This window comes from Stylophora pistillata, chromosome 4 (assembly GCF_964205215.1).
Source record: "Stylophora pistillata chromosome 4, jaStyPist1.2, whole genome shotgun sequence".
In the NCBI taxonomy this organism is placed as follows: Eukaryota; Metazoa; Cnidaria; class Anthozoa; order Scleractinia; family Pocilloporidae; genus Stylophora; species Stylophora pistillata.
This window is the reverse complement of record NC_142522.1, coordinates 44,124,380-44,150,951: the sequence shown is the minus strand read 5'-3', so window position 1 is coordinate 44,150,951 and position 26,572 is coordinate 44,124,380. Positions and strand designations below refer to the sequence as shown.

The 26,572-nt window shown below is 37.3% G+C and overlaps 3 protein-coding genes across 3 annotated transcripts in view; 2 read left to right on the top strand and 1 right to left on the bottom strand.

Annotated features, from left to right (window-relative positions):
* The window catches only part of LOC111326678 (deoxynucleotidyltransferase terminal-interacting protein 2), an 8,487-nt gene extending 6,755 nt beyond the window's left edge, over positions 1–1,732 (bottom strand). The window contains exon 1 of the mRNA XM_022930737.2: positions 1,397–1,732. Within this exon, the coding sequence (XP_022786472.2) occupies positions 1,397–1,695 (299 nt within the window). The 5' untranslated portion in view covers positions 1,696–1,732. The remainder of the gene's footprint in view (positions 1–1,396) is intronic.
* A 1,812-nt stretch (positions 1,733–3,544) lies between these two features.
* Positions 3,545–14,894, top strand: LOC111326674 (T-box transcription factor TBX5). The gene is made up of 5 exons (XM_022930732.2): positions 3,545–4,160; positions 6,806–7,088; positions 8,255–8,395; positions 8,810–8,871; positions 14,097–14,894. The coding sequence occupies exons 1-5, from the start codon at positions 3,634–3,636 to the stop codon at positions 14,260–14,262; spliced, it is 1,179 nt and encodes a 392-aa protein (XP_022786467.2). The 5' UTR covers positions 3,545–3,633; the 3' UTR covers positions 14,263–14,894.
* Positions 14,895–17,849: 2,955 nt separating this feature from the next.
* Positions 17,850–25,082, top strand: LOC111326662 (putative G protein-coupled receptor tkr-1). Its single transcript, XM_022930712.2, has 2 exons — positions 17,850–18,509; positions 23,046–25,082. Exon 2 carries the CDS (start codon positions 23,103–23,105, stop codon positions 24,168–24,170), a length of 1,068 nt encoding a protein of 355 aa, XP_022786447.2. The 5' UTR covers positions 17,850–18,509; positions 23,046–23,102; the 3' UTR covers positions 24,171–25,082.
* The last annotated feature ends 1,490 nt before the right edge of the window (positions 25,083–26,572 follow it).

Here is a 26,572-nt window from a genome sequence, read left to right as displayed (position 1 = left end):
TAATTCTAAGGCAAGCCTCTTATACAAATTTGTATAGCATATAAGTGATGGTTATGAATATTCTTATCAATAAAATCCCCTGACAAGTGAGCAATCACAAAACAGGCTTGCAGGGATGAAAGCATAGTCTTTATATTTTTCTAACTCTAACTCAACATATATATAAATGTATACATATATATACATATATATATATATATATATGTTGAGTTAGGCATGCTCACTAGTTTATTCTAGTTTGAGCACTCTGGCATGGCTTAGACAATACCACAAATGTTGGGTTGTTTGGGGTGACCGTCTCGGTTCTCCCCCATCCTAGCATCAGCACTGCACTGATGAGGCCCAGAAGGCCGAAACAGTACTGTCTACAGTTAGATATAGCTCTTTGGCATACAAAGCTCTGCTTTCATGTCAAAATTGAGCACTCTACCTAGGATGAGTCATTGCTGTTGCAATTGCACATGCTCACTAGTTTATTCTAGTTTGAGCACTCTGGCATGGCTTAGACGATACCACAAATGTTAGGTCGTTTGGGGTGACGCTCTCGGTTCTCCCCCATCCTAGCATCAGCACTGCACTGATGAGGCCCAGAAGGCTGAAACAGTACTGTCTGCAGTTATATATATATCTATATTGATACTGATTTGAAACATCATGATATCATTCCACCACCAAGTAATGCCAATCCATGCAAGATTTCACTTGCCACAGAGAATGAAAGTTATTTTACTCATATTGAATTCATATATGAGAGAGTCAGTGACAGAGAGTTTCTGAACTACTACAATGCAAAAAGCTTTCGGGAAAAAATTTACCTACTACCTATCAAGAGAGTTCAGCATTTCAACTGCATAGAGCATCGAGTAAGCATTTTTCATGGTCCAAAAACATGATACAACTGCATGTAGATGAATAATTATATTGATCATTATAATGCACGAGCAAGCATTCATCACACTCCAAGCTGTTGAATTAAGACTGTTAAAAGAGAAACTCATCCTCAATTCAAGCAAGAGAGTTCGTTATTTTAGAACTAGGATGATGCGACCATATTTCGGAACGACCTGACCGAAACTTGGAATGAAACCACCATGGAACGAAGTGATCATTAATCGTTTAAGCTGATTAGGCCAGGTAAATAGAACTTGTCTAAGTCTGTAAAGTTACTCTTCTGTTACCGAGGTCACTAAGACGAAAATTGCCACACATATAGAAATTTGACAATAATTCCTTCTTAACTTCAGCGCATGGAATAGTGTTAAGGACCAGAGAAAGCGAAGATAACAGGCGAAATTAAATGGAATTCATCGTTCGTTTCTTGTGATCAGGTGTGTCAATTTCAGAAAGTGACCCAGCCAACGGAAGTCGCATGATAAACATCTGAGGTATGACTTACCCTTTTAATTTTCGTTTAAATTCTTCTGGAATACTAAGAAATTCATCTGTTTCAGACAGAGATGAAAAGTTCTCTGCATTTGCTTGTAGCTCATCTTGTGAACTTCCTATCCTGTCCACACAAAAACCTTGCTCATCAGTCTCTTCATCTTCACTGGTTGAAATTTTTAACGCAATGTACTCATCTTCTTTCGAAGTAGACTCAATAGTTTCAATAGGTGCAGTTTCCTCTTGACTACTTCCTTCATTTTCGGAAGAAATCGCAGTTTTTTTCTCCTGTAGTCGCTTACTCCTTCTCATTTTGAGATTTAATCATTGCACGTTGCGCTAAGTCCAGCGGTAACTTAACAGCGCGGGCGCTTTAAAGACTCATACCCAGTCTCATTTTGTTTTTCTATCCCAGACTTTCCCGGCTGAATTTAGACGCAAACTCTCGCCAGAATTTCCATCTCTCATTTGCTCAGGCCGTCGAAATATCTAAGAACTGATTTTCGGTCTCAGCAATCAACCCTTCTTTACAAGCCGTGAACATTCGTTTTTAAATAAATAATGAGTCTCACTGCCAAAATGAGCACAACCGAAGTTTATAAAAAATGCTGCCATTCCTACTTGGCGCTGGAGTTTTATACAGCAGGGCCCGGAAGATTCTGAATGAGAGAGCTGTACTTTGATTTAATCCTTCAATAAAAGACACATTAGTAAAAGATGTACTCAGTCACGTATTGGAAACTTCTCAGCTTCTTCAAACTAAGAAATTTCTTTAAGGATTGACGAGTGAATCTCTCTAAATTTAAATCGATTGATCCGCAAAAGGGAAAGCAAATTTAATACGAGTTCCAGCAATCTTTCGCTGTTTGTCAAAAATAGTTTTGTCGGTAAACTTTCACTCTTTCCTAAGCCTGATAATCGGTAACGGCTGACCGTTTGATTTTTAATGAGCTGCACTAACCGAAGAAAAATCTCTCAAATCGTTCAGAATTGTCTCCTGTTTTGAACCTCACTTTTTACACCATGATAACACGCGAAATTAACTGGTAATCCCACAGGGAAATCTATCCACTTCACCGTCTACTCATTAGCAATTTTCACCACCATTAATAATTCTTTTCGACCTCATTTAGAAATCTTGAGTGTAAGAGGATATTTAAGAATTCTGCGTCGTAAGCTCTGGCGATTTTGTAGAATTAGCAACATCACAAATTAAACAGTCTTATATGCATGTCGAATTTTGCAACATATTAAAGAGCTTTCAAGAGTGACATGTCGCATTAAGGGCTTTCTGCTGCTAAAAAGGCGAGAACAGGGAATAACTACGGCTTGGCCGATTAATTAGATCTGCCTTGATTTGGTCGTTTACAAAAGATTATTGAGTGTGACAAAGTATTGTTCCACAATATCTCGAGCAAAAGAAAAAGGGAAAAAATTGGTCGGCACCATAAAACCAGAGTGATTATTGGCGTAATGCAACTAAATATCGGATTAAATTTACTTTTGCCACTCACAAGAACGTCGGTTTTTGTTGCGCTGTTGAAAAACTCTTTAGACAGATATTCGATATACGACACAATTGAACTTTCTTACTATTGTTAGATTCGTGTTTGTACGCAAAATGTTTTACGAATAAGCGCGTCGCGTTTTTTCTTTTATATCGCCGAAGAAAATTACCATCATCCACTTCATTTACGCAAATGATTTAGCTGAGTTCCTAACTTTTAAATTATTGCACTCACGGGGATGCTTTGTTGAACTCGCCTAATCTGAGCGCGATCAGCTGCGTCATAAGCCAGTTTAAAAAACTTTTAATTGGATGGTATTAATACTGCGCGATAAGGCACAAAACCAGAAAACCGAGCTTTTTACACCTGCCCTTACCACAGGAAAAATATTTTGCGCAGATTGTCCTATGCTAAGCTGGCCCGCCCAATCACAAGTCGATGAATACATAGTCCCTGAGCAATTAACGCCCAACAGCGAATTGTTAGTGAAACACCTTTCTCACTTCAAAGCAGTTTTGTATAAACTTGATGACTCGGGGGTCAATTAAGGCGATTGTTTATAAAACCAGCCAATCAATTTACACTTGCCACACGCGCAGGCTAGTTTTCGTCTCAAGCCTCTGTTAACATAAACGCGGTTAAAAGGTGATACAGGACTTAAAAGCCTGCCGGGTTACTTATTGACTTCTAAAGTGCGCGTCAAAGAAACGGAGACGAGGGATAAAGAACCAGTTTTAAAAGTATGAGCCTACCAACAAGTGACACAGAAAACCTCTCACCGAAAGCTGCAGCTTTTTCTATCGCCAGCTTGCTAACTAAGACTTTTGCTGAAAATTCCGGCACTCGAAAGACAAGTGAACTCAATCCGCCCTTAATGGATCTCAAAGAGAAAGGAAATTGGTGGAATGACTGCCAAAGTGATCGATCACCACAAAAGACGAAATCACCCTCGTTTTTAAGGCCGGCGAGTAAAGATCATTCTATAAAGAACATTTTGAACAACGAACAGCCGCAGAGTGAGAAATACGGAGGGGTAAAAAGAGGTGGAATAAGAAGAAATACATCAATTTTTGATCCTTTACAACAGTTTGCCGCTTGTTGTGACTTGGTTAGAAATCTAGACACCTTCAACAACACTTCATCATATTGTCCTCCCCAGATGAGAGTTATGGAAATGCACCGAGAGGTGCAAGTCGCTATGCAACAAAGTGATCTGTGGTGGAAATTCTACGCTTGCGGTACAGAGATGGTTATTACGCGCACAGGAAGGTGAGAAAAATCCTTGTGTGGTGATACTTAGCGTCGTGAAATATTTCAGACTTCCCTTCAATAAAAGAAACGATTTTGCCAAAAAGCTAACATCAGGTGAATTCTTCAAAAGTTACTTCGAATGTTTATGAAACACTTATCATCAAAAACGTATCTTCTGAAATTCTTATTATGTTTCTTGACATGCCGATAGAAATTATACAAATTATCTGAAATGAAATGCTATTAAATTGGTAAGAAACTCAGCCGCATTTTACTAAATTTTACGCCTTATAAAAGTCAAGATTCGTTTTTAGCTCTTTAAGTTCAATCTTCCAAACTACTCTCACTGGATTTTTGTAGAATGGCGAAATCTTTAAGAGACTTAATTTTCAAGTGAATGAAACTTCAGTGGTTTTGGTGTAAATTCTCTAACCACTCTTCCGAGACACTTTCACTACCTTTGCTATCAAAAAAGATCCTGCGAACATTTTAAAAACGGTCTGTGAACGAATAATCTCTTACAGAAGATGTTTTTAAGTATCCCAATTCACTATCGTTTGAATTGGCCTTGTTTTTGAAATGCAAACTAAAGCTTACATACAGGCTTTTTGCATTTAATTTAGTCAACGATTATTTTCACTGCGGGTAGCTTGGTTTTCTTAATTCGCCTCCGATAATTGCTCAAAACATCCGACATGACTAATTCCTCTGCTGGAATATGAAAAATATTATATCTGCTTAGCTTCTAAGTTGTTTTCCAGTATATCGTTTATAGCTTTCTATCCCTAAATGACGTCACGTTCTAAAATACTTTCTGTCGGCATTTGAACGCGTGCTTTTGAATGTTGAGAATGTGGCGCGTGCCACAAGAATTGTATTTTCCCTGTTCTATAACTTCCCCATGTGCAACCAACAAAACAAATCTCTTTTGAGTTTCTTTTAAACTGTTGATTTGCTTTCTCTGCATGTGCCTTTCAAAGGGGGCCTTTTCTTCTGTCGAAAGTTGATTGTTTCAAGTAAGCAGGCGAAATTGGCGCCAGCCAACACTAGGCTTATTATCCACAATTAAATCCTTTAAAGCACTTTATGCTCTTAAATTTTAACTTTTGCAGTGGTTTTACAATGACCGCTTCTGAAGAAATTTGCACCTGATTTGAAATACATAAAACGTGTTTCTAGCTGTCTTTAACCAATTTTTCAACAAAAACAGAACGCATGTAGTTCATTGCTTCAACGCTATTTAATGTTTCTTATCAACAGCAATTTCAAACTACGTTTCCTATCTGACATAAAGAGGAAAGAGCTCAAAGAACGTATCGCAAGATTTCAGAGATAACTTTTTTATCCTGTGTAGTGTTTTTGATACAAAATATACTAAAAATGTAACTGTGTTATACAGTTTCCTAGATCGTTTCAAATATCGCTATTATGTCCCCCAGGTGTAGAGTTATTAAAATTCGGGTTAGTGACTTTTAATATGCAAAAAATACCAGATATGATAAAGATAAGAATTATTCACATGTGGACACAAAGAGCTCTTTGATCGCTTATCTTTCCGAGCGCAGAGTATCTACGGAAAATAATTCAATTGGCATGTCTTCATTGATCAATCGCGTTCAAACAAAAGTCGAAATCTTAGGAAAAACCGATAGTACAAAACGGTATGCCCTGAGGTATCAAAATATCGAGATAATGAACACAGCTAAAAGATTAGCTTTAAATGAATAGGAGATTCTAAGGTCCATAACAATGACAATGAGCTCGAGTTGGAAACATAGTGGAGATGCAAAGGGTTATGGGCAGTCAAACTAAAGCTGTGGCAAAATTTTCTTTCTTTGTTCGTATTTTTTAGTGCTTTATCATTAAAAGAACATATTTTTGCTTGATTTTGATAGCGGCATTTCATTTTCATCGTACAAAGCTGTACCAATAAAATTGTTCCCCAACTTGAGGATCGGCAATATTGGCACACTTTCTGTTTTGATAAGTTGTCTTTTGAAACATCAGTTGTTTACACAACTCCCAGATCTGCAAATAAGAGAAAGCGTAGGAGGTGGAAGATACCGATAGCAACAAAACCACAAAAGGAGAAAGGCATATGGATTGCGCAAAGTAAACAACCACTTAAGGGTTTAACGCAGAGTGTGTCCTCCACGTGCCCCGCTCTTTATGGGTGTGTCTCATTGTTCGTGACCTCTACAATAATGACCGATGTTTTGCCTCTGCTAATGAGAGGAGAGATCATTTAAACAGATGACAGTGATCGCATAGCATGTGCTTTAGATTACTCTGATTTTAACCCCTTTGTACTTTATTTTCATTGTACCTGCCGTGATAGTAGCTCATACGACGCAGGTCTTTATAACACTCGACGCGTGCCGGTCATTACTACCGTCTTGCACGCTCGCGCCTTAGGAGGTGTTTTTTCAGCATCTTTAGAGGCTGGGCCTAAGAATCTATCGTTATCTACCTGTTTGTCATGAAACGGCTTCATAACAAGGCTTTCATCATGAAACAGCACCTTTCAACTGCATTTCACCTGCCTTCTCGAGCCTATCTCGGCAAATGAGAGCAGATTGTTTATCAGAAGGATGACCCACAGAGCACATTTTTTATCATTTATTTGAAGTTATCTGATGCTAAAGAGATTCATTTCTTTGCAGACGGATGTTTCCCACACTTGCTCTGTCTTTCCTTGGTATGGATCCTCGACGTTTCTATTCAGTTCATGTAGACATCGTTCCGGTAGATGGGTACGCGTATACGTTTGTGAACAATATGTGGCAAATCAATGGAATGGCGAGCGAGATGCACGCTTTACCTTACATACAGTCTTACCAAGCGGATGAAGTCGCTCATACCGGGCTCTATTGGATGAAAAATGGCGTAGACTTCAAGAAGGTTCGTCTTACAAATCGTCGCGTTGGCCCGTTCAAAGACGGCGAGGTAAAAGTCTCGAGATTACATCTCAAAACTATCTACGTAGTTAAGCTGCACATCTGATCAATGTAACTGGAAGAGTTTTGTGTTGACATTTTCCCTAAAAGTAATTTTATTTGAGATTTTTGGGTTTTTGTTTTGTATCTGAAAGTTACAGATAAGGAGGGCGCATTTTGTAACATTTTCATAAAAAGCGAAATACAGAGAATCATGGGATGGGCTCTAAGAGCGCATGCGTTATTTATAGCCATAGTGTCTGGCAAACGAAATACTATGATTTTGGTTGAATTTCCAGCTGTTTTTTATCTATCAAACGACCTAAACGAACAGATCAAATGTTTCTAAGTTACTGTGGGTTAATTTCACTGCGTGCTCAAACCCGCAAGAGCTGTCATAGGGTATTAAGGGACTTTTTGGCGATAGCGAGATGACGATTTTTGTGATTTTCCGACCGAACGATCTCATAACTTATTCATATATCGTTTCCTTTGTGTCCTTTGTGTTCGGGTTTCGCCTCGTGTTTCTGCGTTATTTTCATGTAACGAAGTGAAGCGTTTCAACGATACTTAATGAAGTTAAAATTTTTCAACTTGCTGAAGATGACACAGCTTAGCTTAAAAAATGCTAAATATATATGCAATATGAAGTAAGACAAGTGAGAGCCGGATATCGAAAAACGGCATGAAAAATATCCCGCGTGGGCCAGAAATCTTTTGAAGCAAAGTTTCGTAACACGAACTTATATTTTAAAAGCGTAAAAGCAATGTAAATCCAAACTTCTTATATAATACTGCGATTGAAAACCATCTTAATCGAGACAGTACTGAAGTTTTATCCGGCATGGCTCTATTTTGTGTTTGTTTTAATTTGTGTAACGAAAATTCGTTTTGAAGTATATACAGAAGGGAAAAAACTGGTCGAAAAGGCGATTTTAGAGAAGATTCTTACAGGCGATTTTCATTTGCACATTTGGAAATATAAATTTAAGATCTAATTCGGTATAAATTTCAGTTTGAATATTCTCTTGCTGGTAATTCTCTTGAAAATATTTTTTAAGAATTGAGGTATGGAATATTGGTCCCCGCCTCACAAGCCAAATCATTCAAGGAGATCACTTTTTTATGTTGAGGAACTGAGTTTTCAAAAGTTTTATCGATTATTGTCTCTTGCAGCTCCATTTGAGTCCAAACAGAAAATACCAGCCAAGAATTCACGTTGTTGAAGAAACAGAGGAAGGTGTAAAGGTGTCATGTTCAACATACGTGTTCCCTGAAACCACTTTCATCGCCGTAACAACTTACCAGAATGAAGAGGTATCCGTTCAGATTAATCTTCATCTTATCTGTTTTTGTTATAGAATGGGTATCAAAAGAAGCAAATACCGAAAAAACATTACCACATTTCTACAACGTGATAGTTGTTATTAGCAATACAACTAAACCATACTGTCAGGGGTCTCGCCTTTTCAGCAGTTTACACAAAAAAATAAAGACAAGAAAATCTTATTAGTCAAATTCATTCTAAATAACGATCAATTTAGATTCTCTCCTCGTAATCTCCTATACCCTAACCTCAAGGATCTCGTGTCTAGATTCAAGGCTGTTATTTCAAATACGTTAGCGTGTCTTATCCTCCTAAAAGGACTTCTAAATTGTGATTAAATTGTCATTGGTTTTTGATAAAATTTTGGCATGTTTGTTGACTTATGTTGTTTTGTTTTCTTCCAGTTAATTCAAATGAAAATCGACCATAACCCATTTGCCAAAGGCTTCCGAGACAAAGGATCAAGGTAAACATTAAATATTTCATGAAGTTTTGTGATAAACTTTCCTCACAATACAAACAGCTGAAATCGGATGGAAAACTGAACTTCTTAAGTACATTGTCGAAAAGATTGAAAACTGACAAAGCGCAAGATACATCAATCCGTCTTTATTGAAAAATCATACACGGAAGATATATCGTAAATACATTCTTAAAAATAAAACGGCCCATAAGGAAATTTCCTAGTAATTGCAGAATAGCGTGGATTGTAAATGAAGGTTTCAAACAATACAGAAGAAGTTAATTTATATTGTTAATAACTCGAACTTCTGTATTCTAAAATGCTTCTACTCGCTGAGCTTACTATTACCTATTGTTGAAACAAATGGAAGATTGCAATAAAAACGAGAAAGGGAGAAAATATACAAGTGATATTTATCTAGTGAAAAATATTATGAGGCATTCGCAAACAGCTCAGTTAAACTTACATTCAATTAAATCAATGGGCATTGCCTTGATATGAAATCGTATTTACACGAACACAAATCTGAAGTTTAGTAATATTTGACTTATTCTTAGTCATCATTATGGGATTAATAACATTCTAAATAACTCTCCGGTAAATAAGTCTCCCATTAGACTGAATGAAAAGAATTTATACTGCCTGCACTGAGAAAGCTCCAATTTCGTTTATCACTGTTTTTCACTGCTAACTGAGAAGCCAGGAGAAAACAAACACTCGTAAACTGATTTACACGTCGTATGACAATTCTGTGAGCAACATAATCTTAAAAAAATTCATTCAGGGAAATTCTCTACATATACCCAGCAGTAAATGCATGTTAGATGCTACCTTTCTGTACATTTGCAAACTAACTCCATCATTCAAAATTTTTGTGCGACTCAAAAATACCCGACGCTATCTCGCTATGCATATTTGAACCGGCCCTGTTGTACCCCATTTCTCACCTTGCACAGGATCTTTCCTCACGCGGGGTATTTACTAAAAAGGGTTGGCAGTAAAAATATAGCTAAAAAAAAGCCAAAACATTTCTCCTCATTTTACCTAATGGATTTACTTGTTCACTCCTTGTTTTCACACTTTGTAACTGGAAGCTAAGTAAGGTGAATTTACATACGCCTTTCGCAGGCTTTGTTCGAGAAAACTTCTTTGAGTTGACAATTCAAAGCGAGAGGCAATAACGACAAGAACAATGAAAAGAATGCAAAGGATTGTCGCACCCAAAAATACTTCATGATTACGTAAAGAAGAAATTAAAGCAGGGAGACTTGGATCCATATAAATTTTTGAGTACTTAAAATATACGCCTTGTTTGAAGTTAGGTTCGGTCAGAAACTGTCTTTAATACAAATTATACAGGAACGTTATGGAAACCTGAAGTCAACCACGTGGTTCGAAAAGTACCAGAAGCAAAATTCACCGAGAGAATAATTTTGTTCCTTTGCAAGTGTGGTGTCTGGGAACATAATTAAAATTCGTTGAGCTCGTGTTTAGAAAACAAATGAAACAACTTGATTCGTAGAAAGCTTGCAGTTTTGATCTCATTCAGCTTTTTCTTTCTTTCTTTTTTTGTGTTCATTTCGTTTTTATAGTTACGCTGTAGACTAAAATCTAAAAGCTTTGATAAGCACAGAAGATAAAACATTCTTTGAAATAAAATGCATCACAGGAATTCATTAGTTTTGTAAAAATGAATTTTAAGCCCTACTAAGAAACTTGATAGTTACTTCACTAGGGCAGAATATACTAGGTCAATGACGGTATTATTGCTTTCAAGGTACAAAGCAGCTAATTAATCACTGATATTTGTGTCAAACATATTAAAAAGATACGTAGATCCGTGAACTAATTTGATTCGCAAATGTGCCCTCAGGTCGTGCGGTGAGTGAATCGAAAGTTGAACCTCACATACCTATTTCCGGCTAACGAATGAACTACTTTTTTGATTTTATTTACATATAAGTATCATTAAGATGCCCTGTAATTGTTGTGGTCCTACTAAAACATCACGCAAGAGTGTATCGGAGGAACATTTGAAGCTCTTTCACCGTTCACTGTGCCTTCATTGTTAGATCATTAGAAAAAGCTCTCGCTTGATGCCACGTGGGTAATTGTCCTTTGCTAACGTGCGTAAAATTTTGTTTACTAAAAAGAATAGTAATTAACATATTGTGGCTTTTTTTTCTTTTTTTTTAAAGTCAACTACAAGAATCAATTAATAACCTAATGGCATATTACTTTTTCTTTGGGAAAAATATTGCGTGCGTTGGAGTTTGAAGCGTATAAAAAGTCTGCCTCTAATTGTTTATGTTTTTGCGATGAAATATGTGAGCCATGCTGTATGTTTTCCGTTTCGTTCGCACTAATAGTGATATCATTTACAGTTCTCTTTTTTCCAACGTGTCATAATGTTATTTAGCACATGGGGCTTTCTCGTAAAAATTGTATGATTATCGTTACTTTTGAGATTCATTCGTATTTAATGTGTCGTTGAGGCGACGGAAGACTGGAGGCTGCTAAATCTAAAAATCAATGAAGCTTTTGATAAGTTTTTTGAAACCCATGAATTTCTAAAGGCTTAAATTTGTTTACATGGATGCTAAGTTTATGGTTGAACATTATTGAGAAATTCCCCATTAAAGTTACAAGTACTATGAGAGTTGAAACAAAAGTTTCTTTTGTCCTGCCTCGTGTCGCGTGCCGACATTGATCCCTTTATGTTTCCATTGCCTCGTGAAACAAAAGAAAATTAACAAAAATGCTTTACCATTCACAAACGTCTCGTGAACAGGATAAAAAAAAACACGAAAAAATTAAATTTATCAATATCACAACCTGCTAGTTACTTTTTCCTGTCATTTTCAGTTGTATGAGAATGAAAGAAGAAGAATGCAAAACATGAGGAGTTAAAGTGACACTCCACGATATCATTTGCTGTCTGTACCGATACAGACACATAACGCTCCCCATCCCAAATATTAGAAAAATGGAAATTTAAGTGATATATTCATCTCAAAAATTTAATTTGTTCATGAGAATAATCAACTTTTATTCACTCGTGCCGTGTGTCGCGTGCCAAGCGAACTAAATAGCCAATTAAAACTCTGTTCATGCTGTTAAGGACCTATGTACAGTTCTAATAAAATATGCTAAGTGAATTTGTGGGATGATTCCATTTATGGGTAACACCTCATTTTGAGCTCCAGGCAACAAACTTGGCGGAAAATCAAAAAGCGTCGAGTTATTTAGTAAAAAGATGCATTTATTCTATGGCAAGGTGTTCAGTGAACAGAACTGATTTAACGATTTTCCACAAGAAGGCATAAGTTGACACACCTTACAGATCTCTCGATAACATTGAAAGCAAACTTTTCGCAATTTTGTCTCTGATCTTGTGGTTGCTTTTATAAGGACACATCCACTTGATAAACGGGCAGTTCTTTAGAATTCCGTTTGGAATCTCATCCGTGTGTTTTAATGCGTTTTTAACATCTTTGAGTATAAGACTGTTTATTGTTTCAATTAATCGTCGATTCGATTGTTTTAAACTTCGAGTTCAGGATCATTCGTTGAGACTAAATTGAAATGATTCAGGCCACATTAAAATAAGTATGTCGTAAACATTTATTAATATCACGTTTTAATGCCATGTTTTCATTCTGTATTGGAAACAACCTACTCGTATTTTACCTTTTTTATCTGTGTTAGAAAAAAAATTGAACAATTTACGCTTTAAAATGTTGCCAAACATTTTATTGAGATGTGTTGATTAAAGCTCTAACCACAGCCCACGTAACTGACTCTTGTTGCAAAGTTTGAGAACAAAGTTTTGGCAGCAAACAATTCCATCAATGATACCTTTCCCGGCTTAAACTAGGCTAAAAATTCTAACTTAGCCTCAGTGTTTTCAAAGTTGAATTTCACAAGTGCCATTGATAGTATTGTTAGAGCACGTACAACTCTCGTACTTTGGAACTTTCTAGAGATTAATTGGAAGGTTTCATTGGTAAGCATAACTTTCCTTTGCTTTGATTCTTTACAAAGACAAAGCTCGAGGTCTAACAACCCGCGTGTCAAACCAAAACTTATTCATATCGCTATCATTATCAAACATGTTGGATGTGTGCTCCCTTTTTCTTGGGTGTGAACCTGCATGAGGTTATTCTGCTCCATCACTCTTGCTCGATTGTAACACATGTTCTGACCTTAATTAACTGTTATATTATATTATTGGTGACTTTTTAAATAAGTTTAGAGCCAACAACAGCAGAAGAGAATATTAAAAATCATAGCATCTGATCTTGGGGGACATACAACTTTAGACATGAGGTGTGACTTCATTTCATTCACAACATCATCTCAAACCTGAAATCTGCTAAATCCTAACACATCTTAATCAAGAGGTCTTTAGTTTTCATCGGCATTATTATTTAAAAAAAGTTCATATTTCATATGCAAACTTGTTACAAACTAAAAAGCAACAATTTTATTTGTTTTACGATTTAGCGAAGCATGACACATTTACGTTAGATGAACTATTTAGTCTTGTTTGTTTACCCTCGTGTCGCGTGCCGTTAAAACAACTAATTAAAGTAAATATTCTGCAAAATGCTTCGCAGCGCGACTCCGAGCGGAGAGAATATCACCATTGTAGCACGAACGTGTGCCGTGTTTGAGCGCCCAGCTGAGCTACTGTTCCGCATTATGCTCGCTACGTTTGCGCATGTGTTGAGTCGCGTGGATTGGCCACGTGTAGAAGTTTGAGGCAGTTCAAAGTTCACTTAGATAAATTTTAGTTATGTAACACGATGTGACGATATGATTAAAAAAGACCGCTTTTAGGGATACGTAGATGATATGTTAAATACTTATAATTTTATTAGTCAGTAAAGACAGACTGCTCCAGCTAAACTTTTTAAAAGGAAAGTAAAATCCATTCGAAACAAAAAATGTCTTATAATTTTCCAACAACGCCCTAAAAATACGTTCCTGAAAATTCATATCTCAGCGTTGAGTACATTCTAGGTCTTCCTCAGATCTTCTCAATTAACTTTTTAAGCACTCGCTTTGAGACTTTGAGTATAATTAAGCTGTTTGATCGTAGATATAAAGAATATCACAAAATAAGTACACCAAATGTTAGATCTAATCGAAATAAAACTATAACTTAGACAATATGAATCATTGGTGCCCTAAAGCTTTTAAATTTCCTTTATTTTCCATTTCAGACGAAGATATCTTCCGTATGAACATAGGGATGATGTGTCAGATAGTTCCCAGGCTTCTTTGAACGCACTCTGCTTTTCGACGACAAGAAATGTCGAGAGAACACCGGAAACCACTCTCGTACCTGCGCCTCTTCACTTAAAACTTCACGATTTGCCACAATACTGAGACCTCCATCAACAGAGGAACTTCGCACGCCTTACATGTCTATCCTTACAACGCCAATAAATGAAAATAGGTAGCGTTCAAACATTGACTCCCTCAGGGTAGCCTCGAATTAGATATGAGCCCAGCGGATGAAAAATAGTAAAACATGGAGTCAAAGGAAATCAGGAGTATCCTGGATTTAAGCAAATGTGACACAGCCCAATGTTTTGTTGAAAAACTTCAAGATACCCATTCAAAAAATACCGATGTTCTGTTTCACCGATGTGCTATAACTAACGCATTGGGTTGTCCAAGCCTCCAGTTCGTGAACGGTGAGCGATAAGTGACCCAGACCCCCCATTACTTTTCGCTGTGGGATTTTATCGCACCCCTTTTTCGAGTAAGAGAGGGATTCAACGCCGCATGGCAGCTCACTGGAATTTTTTATTAAAAAAACAAAATCAGGTTGGCTGATGTGAATAGCTTCTCCTATGAATTTCAATTAATGTACATAAAGAAAACGCATTTTGACTAAGTAAAAAAGGAGAATTTTTGTAAAAAGTTACTGATTATAAGATTTTTGTTCGAAATGGTGCAAATAGTTAAGTTGCTAAGGATATCATAATAATATAAGTGCAAATGTTCGATTTTCATTGGAGTGGATTGACTAATAAGCTTGGAGGGGGTTATACTGAGCAGCTTTATCCCGCCACACCCATATCAAAGGCGTTCTTTTCTACATTGACTGACATGCTGCCAAGTGCACCCTAAGATCAATTATGAAAAATCGCCGAAGCTGGAAATGTTCTGGAGTATCAAACAGAAATTACGTTTGTTGTTCACTTCTAATGTAATTAAATGTTCCATGAAGGAAAAATTACCCATGGGTTCTAACATCTCAGGTATACTGGACATCCTGTTCATGAACAAACTAGAAACCATCGCCATCACCTCACACCTAATGATAAGCCAATGATAAGCCCTTACAAGAGATATGTTGACGACATTTACTTCCAAACAACCAATGAAGAAACAGCACACCACTTCCACCATGTAATAAACAATGAACACCCTAATTTGAAATTTGAAATTAAAAAACCAGAAACAACACCCAGTGGCATGTCGTTATCATTACTGGATTTCAAAGTCACCATATCCAAGGATGGCAACAGCTCTTTCAAATTCTACAGAAAACCAGCCAAGAAACCACTATTCGTCCACTATCAATCAGCTATCCCCACCAAATCCAAACTCAACTTCATCCGCAACGAACGAAAACGCATCGAGGACAGATGCTCCTCGCATATATCTGCAACACAACACCAAAACACATTCGACAACATCCTTTGCCGTCAAGGTAACCCAGAGAACAATGTAGAACAATCAAAACGCCCACAGCACCCCCAAAGAAACTCTCAACCCGCCAACACAGAATGGTCATACCTCAAGATCCCATACATCTCTGAACAACTAAATCACAGGATCTCTAACATCTTTAGAAAAGAGAACATCCCGATACGCATTTCCCACAAATTCTTCACACTCAGACAAGCCCTATCCCACACCCCAAAGTACGCAAATGCCTCAGAGACAAGTGGCCCATCTCTAACACCGGATTATGTTTACGTCGTAATGCAGTATACCAGCTCATATGTAACAGCTGCAATTAACAATACATTGGTAGCACGACACGCTTCATCCCTGACCGCGTAAAGGAACATCTCAACAATGAAAACTCGTCCGTTAAAAACATATCTATTCCTGCCAAAACAAAGACCATAAAGGCATTGATGTCAAGGTTATTAAGGATGAAAACGACCCCGCTAATCTACGCCTTTACGAAGCATTTTACATTAGAAAGTACAAGCCTACACTCAGTTCCCGGGAAGAATGTAGTGACGATGAATTCTCCGACCTTCGAATTCTATTTCAGTATCTTATTTTCTAGATCATTTTAACGCTTTTATAGGTACTTTGTTCATAAAAGGTCCATCATTAGAGGGTATTATGTTCCATTCACAGTTTATTTCTACAGCTTTCATACATAGTCACATGTTTTACACATTTCACCACACACTCTTTTTACATATATATCTATAGCGCTCCCGGAATATTTTCTTATCCCTGATGGTGCCGTTGATCGGCGAAAACTCGGATTTTTAAAACATTTTACTTTTTACAGCAGTGTAAGGCTTCATTCGATTAGTTTGTATATATTTCAACAATGTTGTTGAAGGACAACATGAACAGAAAAATTCACCATTCATTTGTTTCGATACCAAAAATTTGTTTTATTGCCAAAGAATAAGATCAAAGAGCGGAATAGGGGATTTTTTTTATCCTAAATCAACTTTATGCTTCTAACGAGAACAGAAGACACTTGCTAAAAGTTTACATCAAGAATACTTCCTTCTTGTACATTAACTCACTCTGATTGGTGGTTTTAAGGCTCAAAGTTCACCGAAGCAGCTTTTTGCACTCTTAGATAGATACAATTATTAGACTTGCTGCAATTCCCTTATAGTATATCTCAACAACCGAGTATAGTAATTGATGATAGTGCGTAAAAAGCATTCAGGATGGCAAGAACCAAATATAACATTTTATTCATGTATCAAACAAATAAATTCTATGTCGACGTGGGTCTGTTCAGAAATAGATCACAGACTGGACGTCAAAATGTGCTAAGAACATCAGGGAAATGTCATCTGTGATCCTAGCCTGTAGTTGAGGCGTCTTATCAGGGCGAGTTAACGAAGAAGCGCGCGATTGTTTATTCAACCGAACATGTTTAATTTGGAGTTAGAGTCGACAGTAAGGGGAGGGGACGGGAAGGGACAATCCCCCACCTTCCCCCCTCCCTATTTTTTCATCACTCACCTTCTTGGTACAAATTTCTTTCTCTTCTCAGCCTTCCGCTTCTTTAAGAATCAAAGATGATCATTTTCGCTAAGAAAATACTGAGCAGTCACTCGCCACAGTTACACCTGCTCTGCAGGAAAATATGATCCATAACTGAACGGCAATATAGAATCTCTTTGTTAATTTGACTATGATATTCTGCTTTCGGATAAACGCTTGAGATTTCGCCATAAGTACAACTTCCTTTTCAACTGCACACAATTAGACACTGAAGATGGATCCATTTCATTTCGAAGTGGCTTTGTTATCTAAACGCCAGCTGCATTGACTCTGTGTTTTTTTAAACTTCAAATATTGTCGCTTTTAGAGAAAGGCTTCTACGTATAAATGGATATTCATATTCATTTCCAAATGTACAACTGCTCAACCTTTTCGTTAACTTCATAATAATGATAAGTTACCTTTGCTGGTGCTGCTGTAGTACCTTTTTATAATAAAACCTATACGCTGTTCTTATAGAAAAGATGAATGCAGTACATATGGAATAATGAAATATCTTTCAATCTAAGCGATCGAAGGTTCTTTGAATGACACTTGCGGCGGCCACTGGTCATCCCTAAGCAGACGCATATAATACGAAATGCAGTTAGCAAAAAAATTTGTTGTTTAATCATGTATGGCCCATATATAGGACTTATATCATTTTTTCATGCCCATTCTTACGAAATTTCTTCATCATACTCTGTCAATTCATAGTCGAGATGTTTCGAGACGCTGCGGTTTTATTTCGTTAACTTTCATTATCAACTCAATGATTTATTATTCTCTTAAAAAATGACACGAAGACATCAATCTCCTTAGCACCCTGCCATTCCATACGAGGAAATCCTCTGATCAAATCCATTGATAAAATGGAACGTAGATTTCGAAATTAACCATCCAATAAAATATTTCATTTGCTAGAGACATATTTATGTTAAATATTTCATCATTTTACCAACGAGAAAAAAAGTTTTCAGAACGGTTTTTGTTCGGTAAACAGTTGGTGTTCTGTTTGTCGAAAAAATTTTCCTTCAACGGAAACGAATGCTGCATTTAATGGTACAACGGTGATGAAAAATATTCTTTAAGGGAAAAAACATATTTGTTAAATCAATCAGATGTGAAAGAAGAAGGATAATTTCCATATGAAAAAAAAATTTCTGCGACTAAAAGCAGCTGCTTTGTCTTCATGAGTTTAGTCCGGCGTTGAGCGGATAATTTCACTCAGAGAGGATTTTGCTGGCTGGGCTGTAAATTGCCATATCGCACCCACGCAATTTTTTACCACTTCCCATACAGAATATTTTGTGGCCAATCTGTCAATGTCCAGAGGAAGTCTCGGTAAACGCAGCAAGGTCTTTCAGGTAATGGAATATTTTCATTCCTGATTCAATCGTGTCGAACTGAAGGACTTATATAGTCGGGGTGGGGGGGGGGGGGGAAACTAATGACTGCAAATATGTTTCGAAGGGAACCTCAACACCTTCTTTATTTCGTTCCCTGCACTGGATTGTGCATCAGAGTTCGTCGTCTTCGTTCGATCCACGTTCTTCTTAAATATTTGGATCCATGCCTATACTTTACATCCCACAAAAAAAATAATGATATTAAAAGGAAAAAAAAAACAGGTTAAAACTCAGACAAGGTGGATATTTTTCAAATTATAACATTATTATTTGGTGAAAAAAGAAAAATACAACTGCGAAAACGTGCAGCATGCACTCGATGGAAAGTCGAATATTATATTAAACCTCTCAATTTTTTTTTTACAAAAGCACTTTTATTTGTACTGCTCACCATATGTTCATAAAAGAAGTATTACTGTGCCACAGATCGTGCAAAATATCAACTTCTATCTAACTCACGAAATGTCTGCTCCCTAAAAGCTTATTTTGTCTACTGGAAATAAGTGATTTTTATAGTCTCGCAAGGGCTTTGTTGGAGACAGGTGCCAGCAAGGCTGAGCCATTTTCGTCTCGCCGGATGCCTGGCACAATGAGTTGCTCTGAGTCAGATGGGAGCGGTAGTTATTTAATCACTCATCCAAGTATTGATCAGAGTATGAATTTGAAATATGTCTGCCTTTTATTAAAATTTGTCCTAGTAGAAGAGGGATAAAGGAGTTAATTTTTCTAGATAAATTGTGGTGCTGCGTCGGTTGGGGGTATTGCAGAGTAACTTGGCTTTATCGAATGCCTAGATAACGTAAATTGGCCATCATAAAGGACAAAATAAATTGTAATTAGACTACTATATACTTGCACTGGGAAAGGGCTGACGTCTGAAACAGTGGCCAAGTTACATCATCAACTCAGTTGATAAAACCATTAGAAAAGGAACAGTTATATTATGCTGGAAAGGAAATTTAAATTAATCACGAAATATTTTTCACTCAGGTCTCCTGTCTTAAATGGTGATATTCGGTTTCCCTTTCACCCCTTTCATTAAAGGTTACACAATATCCATTATTCTTACCGTCGGAAACTATTTTAATGCCGTTGTTGCAGTATTTATTTTCGAAAAATTGAGACTCAAAAGCAGGTAATAAGAAATCGGACCTATATCATGAAACAAAGATTTGCATGTATCCAGTACTTAATTGTCATTTCGTGGTGGACTCTTTTCAGGTAGAGATCGAGAATGCTAGTGATATGATCCGTATTTAAATCGAATTTGATGCTGACTATTTGTCGTTTATTGAAGCTGAAGTCCATTAGGTCGAGAATATTCAAGACAAAAGTTTTGATGATGAAGTGACGGTAGGCTCAGACAGTGAAAAATTTGAATCTTTCATTTGATGATCTATATATTTGTTTCGATGCTTCGGTGTTGTGAATACAGCTGGACTTCTGTTTGTCACGGCATCGCTTTGGCGGCAAGGGAGACTTTTTGAACAGTTTATGTGGCACTGGAAACAAATATCACTCGCGGTAAAAGATAAGGGTATTTCACAACGAGAGATATCATTTTGGGAACTTCTGGGGCTTGTTTTTTTCTTGTTTGCAAAGTTAATTTTCTTGCCAAGTTTGACACGCATCCGCAGCAAAGCGCTGACGAATCATGAGTGAGCCCGCGAGCAGGCCCTCGTAATTTAGCGCTTCCACATAAGTGATTTTTCGCCCGCGAGGAAGTCTGATAGTGCCAGACCCTTTACGCGTAATAATAATGATAATGTATATGTGCACGATCCTCGCAGTAAAGCACTATCTAAGCAATAGTGAAAATCAGACCTGAAAAAATTCAGGCCTGTACGGGATTCGAACCACTGACCTCTGCGATACTAGTACAGCGCTCTACTAATTGAGCTAACAAGCCAACTGGTAGCAGGCCATCAAATTAATTCGATATAAACCGTATACGTTTCATAACCGCAGTTCAGAGATACGTATTTCATATATTCGTTGTGTTTCATCTTACGGGTTTATGTCGAATTAATTTGATGGCCTGCTCCCAGTTGGCTTGTTAGCTCAATTGGTAGAGCGCTGCACTAGTATCGCAGAGGTCAGTGGTTCGAATCCCGTACAGGCATGAATTTTTTCAGGTCTGATTTTCACTATTGCTTAAATAGTGCTTTACTGCGAGGATCGTGCACATATACGTTTCATAACCGCAGTTCAGATATATGTAATAATAATAATAATGATAATACACTATATTTCAAGAGTGCAGCACGGAATAGTTACAGAAACTAGTAAACTTGTGGCCCTTTATCCAAAATCAAAATTACAACAACATATTCCGAATTGCAAATTCAAAGTACAAAACAAATAAAACTAAGGAAATATAAGAAGTTCTACATTAATATAAACGAGTGTAAAAGCTAATATGATATGGCTAGAGTATACAGAATAAGATTCAACCATGAAATGGTGCAATTCCTACTGATCTTTGCAGAAGATATTTCGACAATTATTCTTGAAAGGATTCTAGTGATACTGCATTTCTCAGTAAGATATCTAGGCTTAAACTGTTCCAAAGTTCAGGACAAATAGTGACTGCGAACGTCCTACCGCCTTCGGTCAGCCGATTAAATTTTGGGTAAACGAAGTTTATATTACTATATCTAGTTACAGTATTATGTTGCTCATTGTTGAGTCTTACTTAAGTAGTCTTAAATATCTAAGGGAACTGCACCTTTGATGCGTTTGTGTGCCAGACAACACTAAGCTATCTTCACTTTCTCGCAGAATTGCAAGCTTGAAGGTGCTACTGAAATACATGCATAGCCCTCTCTAAATTCCCAGTTACATTCTGGACCAAAAAGATGGTGAACATCTATCTAATTTGCTTTTGTGCACATTGAATTTTTTATCTTTGCAGCCGAAAATTTCTTTTTTTTATAGGGGAATAATAAGCGAACTTAATATCAAACGGAACCAAATGGCCATTTTAATATCACAGTGCCTGGACTTTTCAATTTTATTTATTTATAATATGCATGTTTCTGAATGGGAAGAAAAAGCCAAAAAAAGTTAATTCACTTAAAAGAAACATTGGACAAATGTATGTTTTTTCATCGTGTGTTTGGTGGGCCCAATAGAACTTCACATTTTAGTTCCGTTATATGTGCTACATTAAAAACTTTGATATTTTCGTATAAGAGTCGGAATTACGCAAATTTAGTCAAGCAATTGCCTGTTTTCATAACACTGTCGTCTAACGAGCTGTTTTCATAACACTGTCGTCTAATGAGCAAAAATCCCATGGTGGATAAAAGTACGTGCGGCGACTAAAAACAATTAATGTCTATCATCAAAATGGCAAATTGATTAAAAGCTCGGGAATTTTCCCATTAATTTCTGTTATCATAGGTTTATAGAATTTCTAAAAGTACCACTTTACCGTAGTAGGCGCACTCCAGCTTCGTATTTGACGCGAGCTTCGAAAAGGTAATTATCAAATTGACGCGAAAGGATTACAACCTTAATCCTAACAAAAAATTGTATATTTGTCTTTGTTGATCAGCCTCTAAGGTTAGTTTTGCTGCGAATGAAAAGGCAAGCTGTGAGTGTGTAAGAAAACGAAACAGGCATTGAAAATCAGGGGAATACAGCGCACCGACACGCCACTGCAATATAGGTCTAATTAGGTAATGTGACAAAACAAATTCAAAAACTTCCTTCAAATTATGTAAACAAAAACTCCGTTTTCCCTCTCATTAACTCCTTCAGCTGACAGTTTTGCAAATTTATGTCTTTCCATTAGCGGGATTATTCTGCGATAATGAAAATTATGAGTGCTTTTTAAAGTAAGTAAATGATTGCTATCATGGCCATTATTTGTCGTCGACACATTCATTTGGCTCATTATTGCTGAAGCTTGTTGATATTCAAGTTATCGTAAACACTTAAAGTTGAGTAAAGAATGATTAAAAGACAATTTGTCTCAACTCGGAAAGCTTTGAAGTGCTATAAATTCTTAATAACTTTCGTCAATTCGCTGCAAATGTCGAATTTCAGAGAACGTTGATATATAACCTTTTTTTACAAACGTTTGAGTAATTCTTAATTATAACAGAGAAATGATATGCAGATAAGCCACCATGGATTAAGTTTTTATATATCTCTTTATAGCGGCAGTAGCACAAGTTGTCTTTGTTGGACAATTCTTTGTAACGTTTTTTTCAGCACCTCAGGGGTTATCCATCAGAGGAACGTAGAAATCAATGTCGTTATTTACCAACGCTTCCAGGAATGGAACCAATGAGCGCAATTGAACAATATGAAGAACCAAAAGCTCTATATGATTAAAACCAAATTAAAATTCGTCATTTATATCTTCACGGGTTTAACATTCGAAGCCATTTGTGACGTCAATATCAATAAAACAGTCGAGAGTAAGACTGCGGGAAAGTCTTTACCGGAACTACAGTATCTTTCTTATACTTATCTCTCTCGCAGTGAGGGTGACAACAAGGAGGACAAGAAACACACCAAGTAGAGGAAGACGAGGAAACAATGCAGTCCATCAACGGTACGAACATCACAAACTCAACCGAGCCCTCCTCCGTGGAACAGTATAAAGAACCAGAAGCTCTCTACATTTTCCGTGTGACCCTCTTCGCCGTGATCATCTCGGCCAGTATAATCGGAAACTCCATGGTTTTTTATGCTGTGTGGACCATACCTTCTCGTAAGCCTCTATCCTACCATCTCGTCGCTAACATGGCTTTTGCAGAAATCCTAAGCAGCGTTTGTCTGGCTGTCATGTTTGCGAGCTGGCAGAATCCAACAAAAGCTGTTCTTCAAGAGGCCGCCTGCGTTTTGAACACATTCCAAGTGATTGCTCTTCTCGTTGTGACCTACTCACTGGCTGCCATCGCTTTCTATCGTTACAGATTCATTGTAACCCCACTTCCACGTGCACCATCAGTTAAGAAGATCATAATTCTAACCATAACTGGGCTGTGGCTGTTGTCATTTGCAATCGCCTTTCCCTTTTTCATCGGTCTCAGGTTTAGTAATGGCAGATGCATCGAGCTGCCTATCACAAACAATGAGTACTATGCGATTAGTAGATTCATCTTGAATTACGCTTTACCTTATGTGATAATGCTGGCATCTTACGGAGCAGTGGCCTGGAACTTGAAGAGGCGAATAGTGCAGATAGAGGAGAGAGCCCGAAACTCGACGGTCGCAGTTGAACTCGAGGTTAGGCGAGACAACCAACAGCAAGGTTACACTCCATGCAGGGAGAACGAACCAAAAAACGTCATGGTTGACCAAAAGAACCAAAGGGACATTAAACCCAGAACTACCGATCTGGAGAGAGATTTACTTAAGATGATTTTTGTACTTATTATTATTTTTGTTGTTTGTTATTTTCCGTATCAAGCTCATTATGTGTGGGAAAGGGTTTGTAAGATCAATGCGTATGAATTTCGATATCATCAACTCTTTATGGATTATAATTTTATTTTGACCTGCCTTCCCAGTGCCTTACATCCTTTGTGTTATGGAACAATGAACAGTTTCTTCGCTAAGGCGTTCTCAAAAATTTTTCTCTGTAAATCTGTGCAATCCTAGTTCAAACAAATGGCATATCTTAGTGTATATAGAGCGTGTAATACACGTGTCTAGCCGGCCTAAGAATCGTAGCTCAAGTTTTTTTATCGTTTTTATTGTGATAGTCAGGATCTGTGTAACCAATCTGAAGATCGAGGTGAGAAAGGTTCTTCTTGTGCATATTTCCATTACGTTTTGATATCTTAGTTGTGTAAAGCAATAGGGCCGTATATAATTATACAGGATTATGTTTGAGTGAAAAAGCTTGATAGGAGAGGATACGCCCCGAATTCAAACTAATCCTTTTAAACTATACAAAGCACGGAATTGAATAGCATTAAAATCCCGGGGAGGGGTGGACTCCCATATGAAACAGACAGGGATGCTCGTCGTCTCGCTTAGGGGTGTAAATTTTGGATTTTGGTCTCGCTTAGGTTGTTCCGGGCAAAGCGCCAATATTTTAAGCCACCAAGGTCTCGTTTAGGGTTCCGCGAAGAAACACAGAATTAAGTGAATTTTCTTTTTAACTTGTTTTGTTTACCGTATTACCGCTGTGATTATAAATCAAAGATTTCTACAAATAGTAGAGAGCATCCGCGACTCCTCGTCAAAGAAATGCTAGATCCTCAGCTGTTGACTTGAAAGATGACGGCAGAAGGGTGGATACTGTCCCTACATCAAGTGCAAGACTTAGTCGAAGGGAATCATTGTTAAAGTTTTAAATTTGAAAAGACATACAGTAGCCAGACAATGTTTTGAATGGCACACCTTAAATTAATAAGCATTATTCGGCAAACAGGTCGTCGCTGTTAAGTGAAAAAAAATTGAGACAAAACATATATTTTACAATTCTTTAGAACATTTAGATGGTTGGCTCTTTCCATAGTTTACAAAGAGTTGTAGTTTAGAAGCATATAAATATGTGTAAATATTATATTTTAGCTTGTCACAACCAGCCTTAGCCTTCAGCATGTGTAGCGTTTGATGACATTGTGAACAGTTACAAGTGCCAAAGACACAATGCATGAACATAATGAAGAATGACAATGCTTAAAAACTACTTTTAGATAGAAGCATTCGATGATTATGTCTTTATATCATTAAAACTCATATTCATGTCGTATTTTGTGTGTTTTTACACGGTCTATTTTTGGGGTCAAAATTTGCTTAAGCCACGCTCAGATTGGTCTCCTTTAGGGGTCACAAAGAGCTTGCGCCACGCCCAGATGGTCTCCATTAGGGGTTAAATTCAAAATTTTCCGACGAGCATTCCCGTCTGTTTCATATGGGAGACCCCACGGGATTAAAATGCCTCCAGTAAAAGTGGTTGACGTCTCCAATTCAAGTTTACCCCATAGGTCCGATATACATTAGCTAAGGTAAAATTTTAACGAGAGATTCTTAATCAGCTTTTAGTATTGTTGATCTGTTCGTTAACGTTTCTCTCCTTGACTAAGAAATTACTACCTAATGAGTTGATATATAACATTTTCCTTTCATTTGTGTCGGCAATATAAATACAAAGTTGATTGATCTTTCATCTTTGCCTTGCAGTAAAACTCGCATAGACAACCTGCACCCTTCATTGAGGTACACAGTTTTAAAGTGGTTTAATGTTCGATAAATACCTGTGAGTGAGTAATTTTCCGCTGTAAAATAAAAGTAAAGTCTTAAAAAATAGACTTATGGAAATGAATGATATTTCTTTTCGTATGACTGGTATCAGTTCTTTTTATTTCGCGATTTTTGCTCCCGGCCAGTAACGTCGATTAACAAATAAAGAATTCAGGCTGATAAATCAGCTTAAAATGCTGCCTTATCATGATAAACATCGACCCTCAAACGCTTAACATTGGATTGTATTGAACACTCGTTAACACAAAAACAGCAAAGCGCTTCGAAAAAATTCCATATTTGATGCCCCTGCGTTGACCAAGTTAGTCCAGAAATCAGAGGGCCGAGCTGACGCCTGGGCCTGAGCGGTACGTTTCCCTTAAATTTCCAAGACCATTGAGGAAGTGGTTCCTTGCACTAAACTCCCTGAAAAAGTCGCAGGTTTGTTGAAGAGGTGTCAACATAGGAAACTATCTACTGCCCTCACTCAAGAGAATAGAAACCGCCTATATTCTCTTGCCTCACTTAAGATAAAAAAATATCTCAGGTTTTTAGCCCTTTCATCTATGTCGGTCATATAGCGTCGCCGCAACAACAACGAGCTAGACAGGGAATAAATTGGCTTGTTTACTCGCGTACCAGATAATCGGAGAGAAATAAACCAAAACGAGTCTGCGCTGTTTCTGCTGATTCTTTTTAGAGTCTACCAGTCTTTTTATTGTCTATATATATATATATATATATATATATATGCGCATGCTCACTAGCTTGAGCACTCTGGCATGGCTTAGACGATACCACAAAGGTTG

Coding starts and splice junctions, on each gene's coding strand:
- LOC111326674 (XM_022930732.2), top strand. CDS start 3,634: ATGAGCCTACCAACAAGTGACACAGAAAACCTCTCACCGAAAGCTGCA. Junction 7,089..8,254: donor GCCCGTTCAAAGACGGCGAG/GTAAAAGTCTCG, acceptor TGTCTCTTGCAG/CTCCATTTGAGTCCAAACAG. Junction 8,872..14,096: donor TTCCGAGACAAAGGATCAAG/GTAAACATTAAA, acceptor TTTCCATTTCAG/ACGAAGATATCTTCCGTATG.
- LOC111326662 (XM_022930712.2), top strand. CDS start 23,103: ATGCAGTCCATCAACGGTACGAACATCACAAACTCAACCGAGCCCTCC.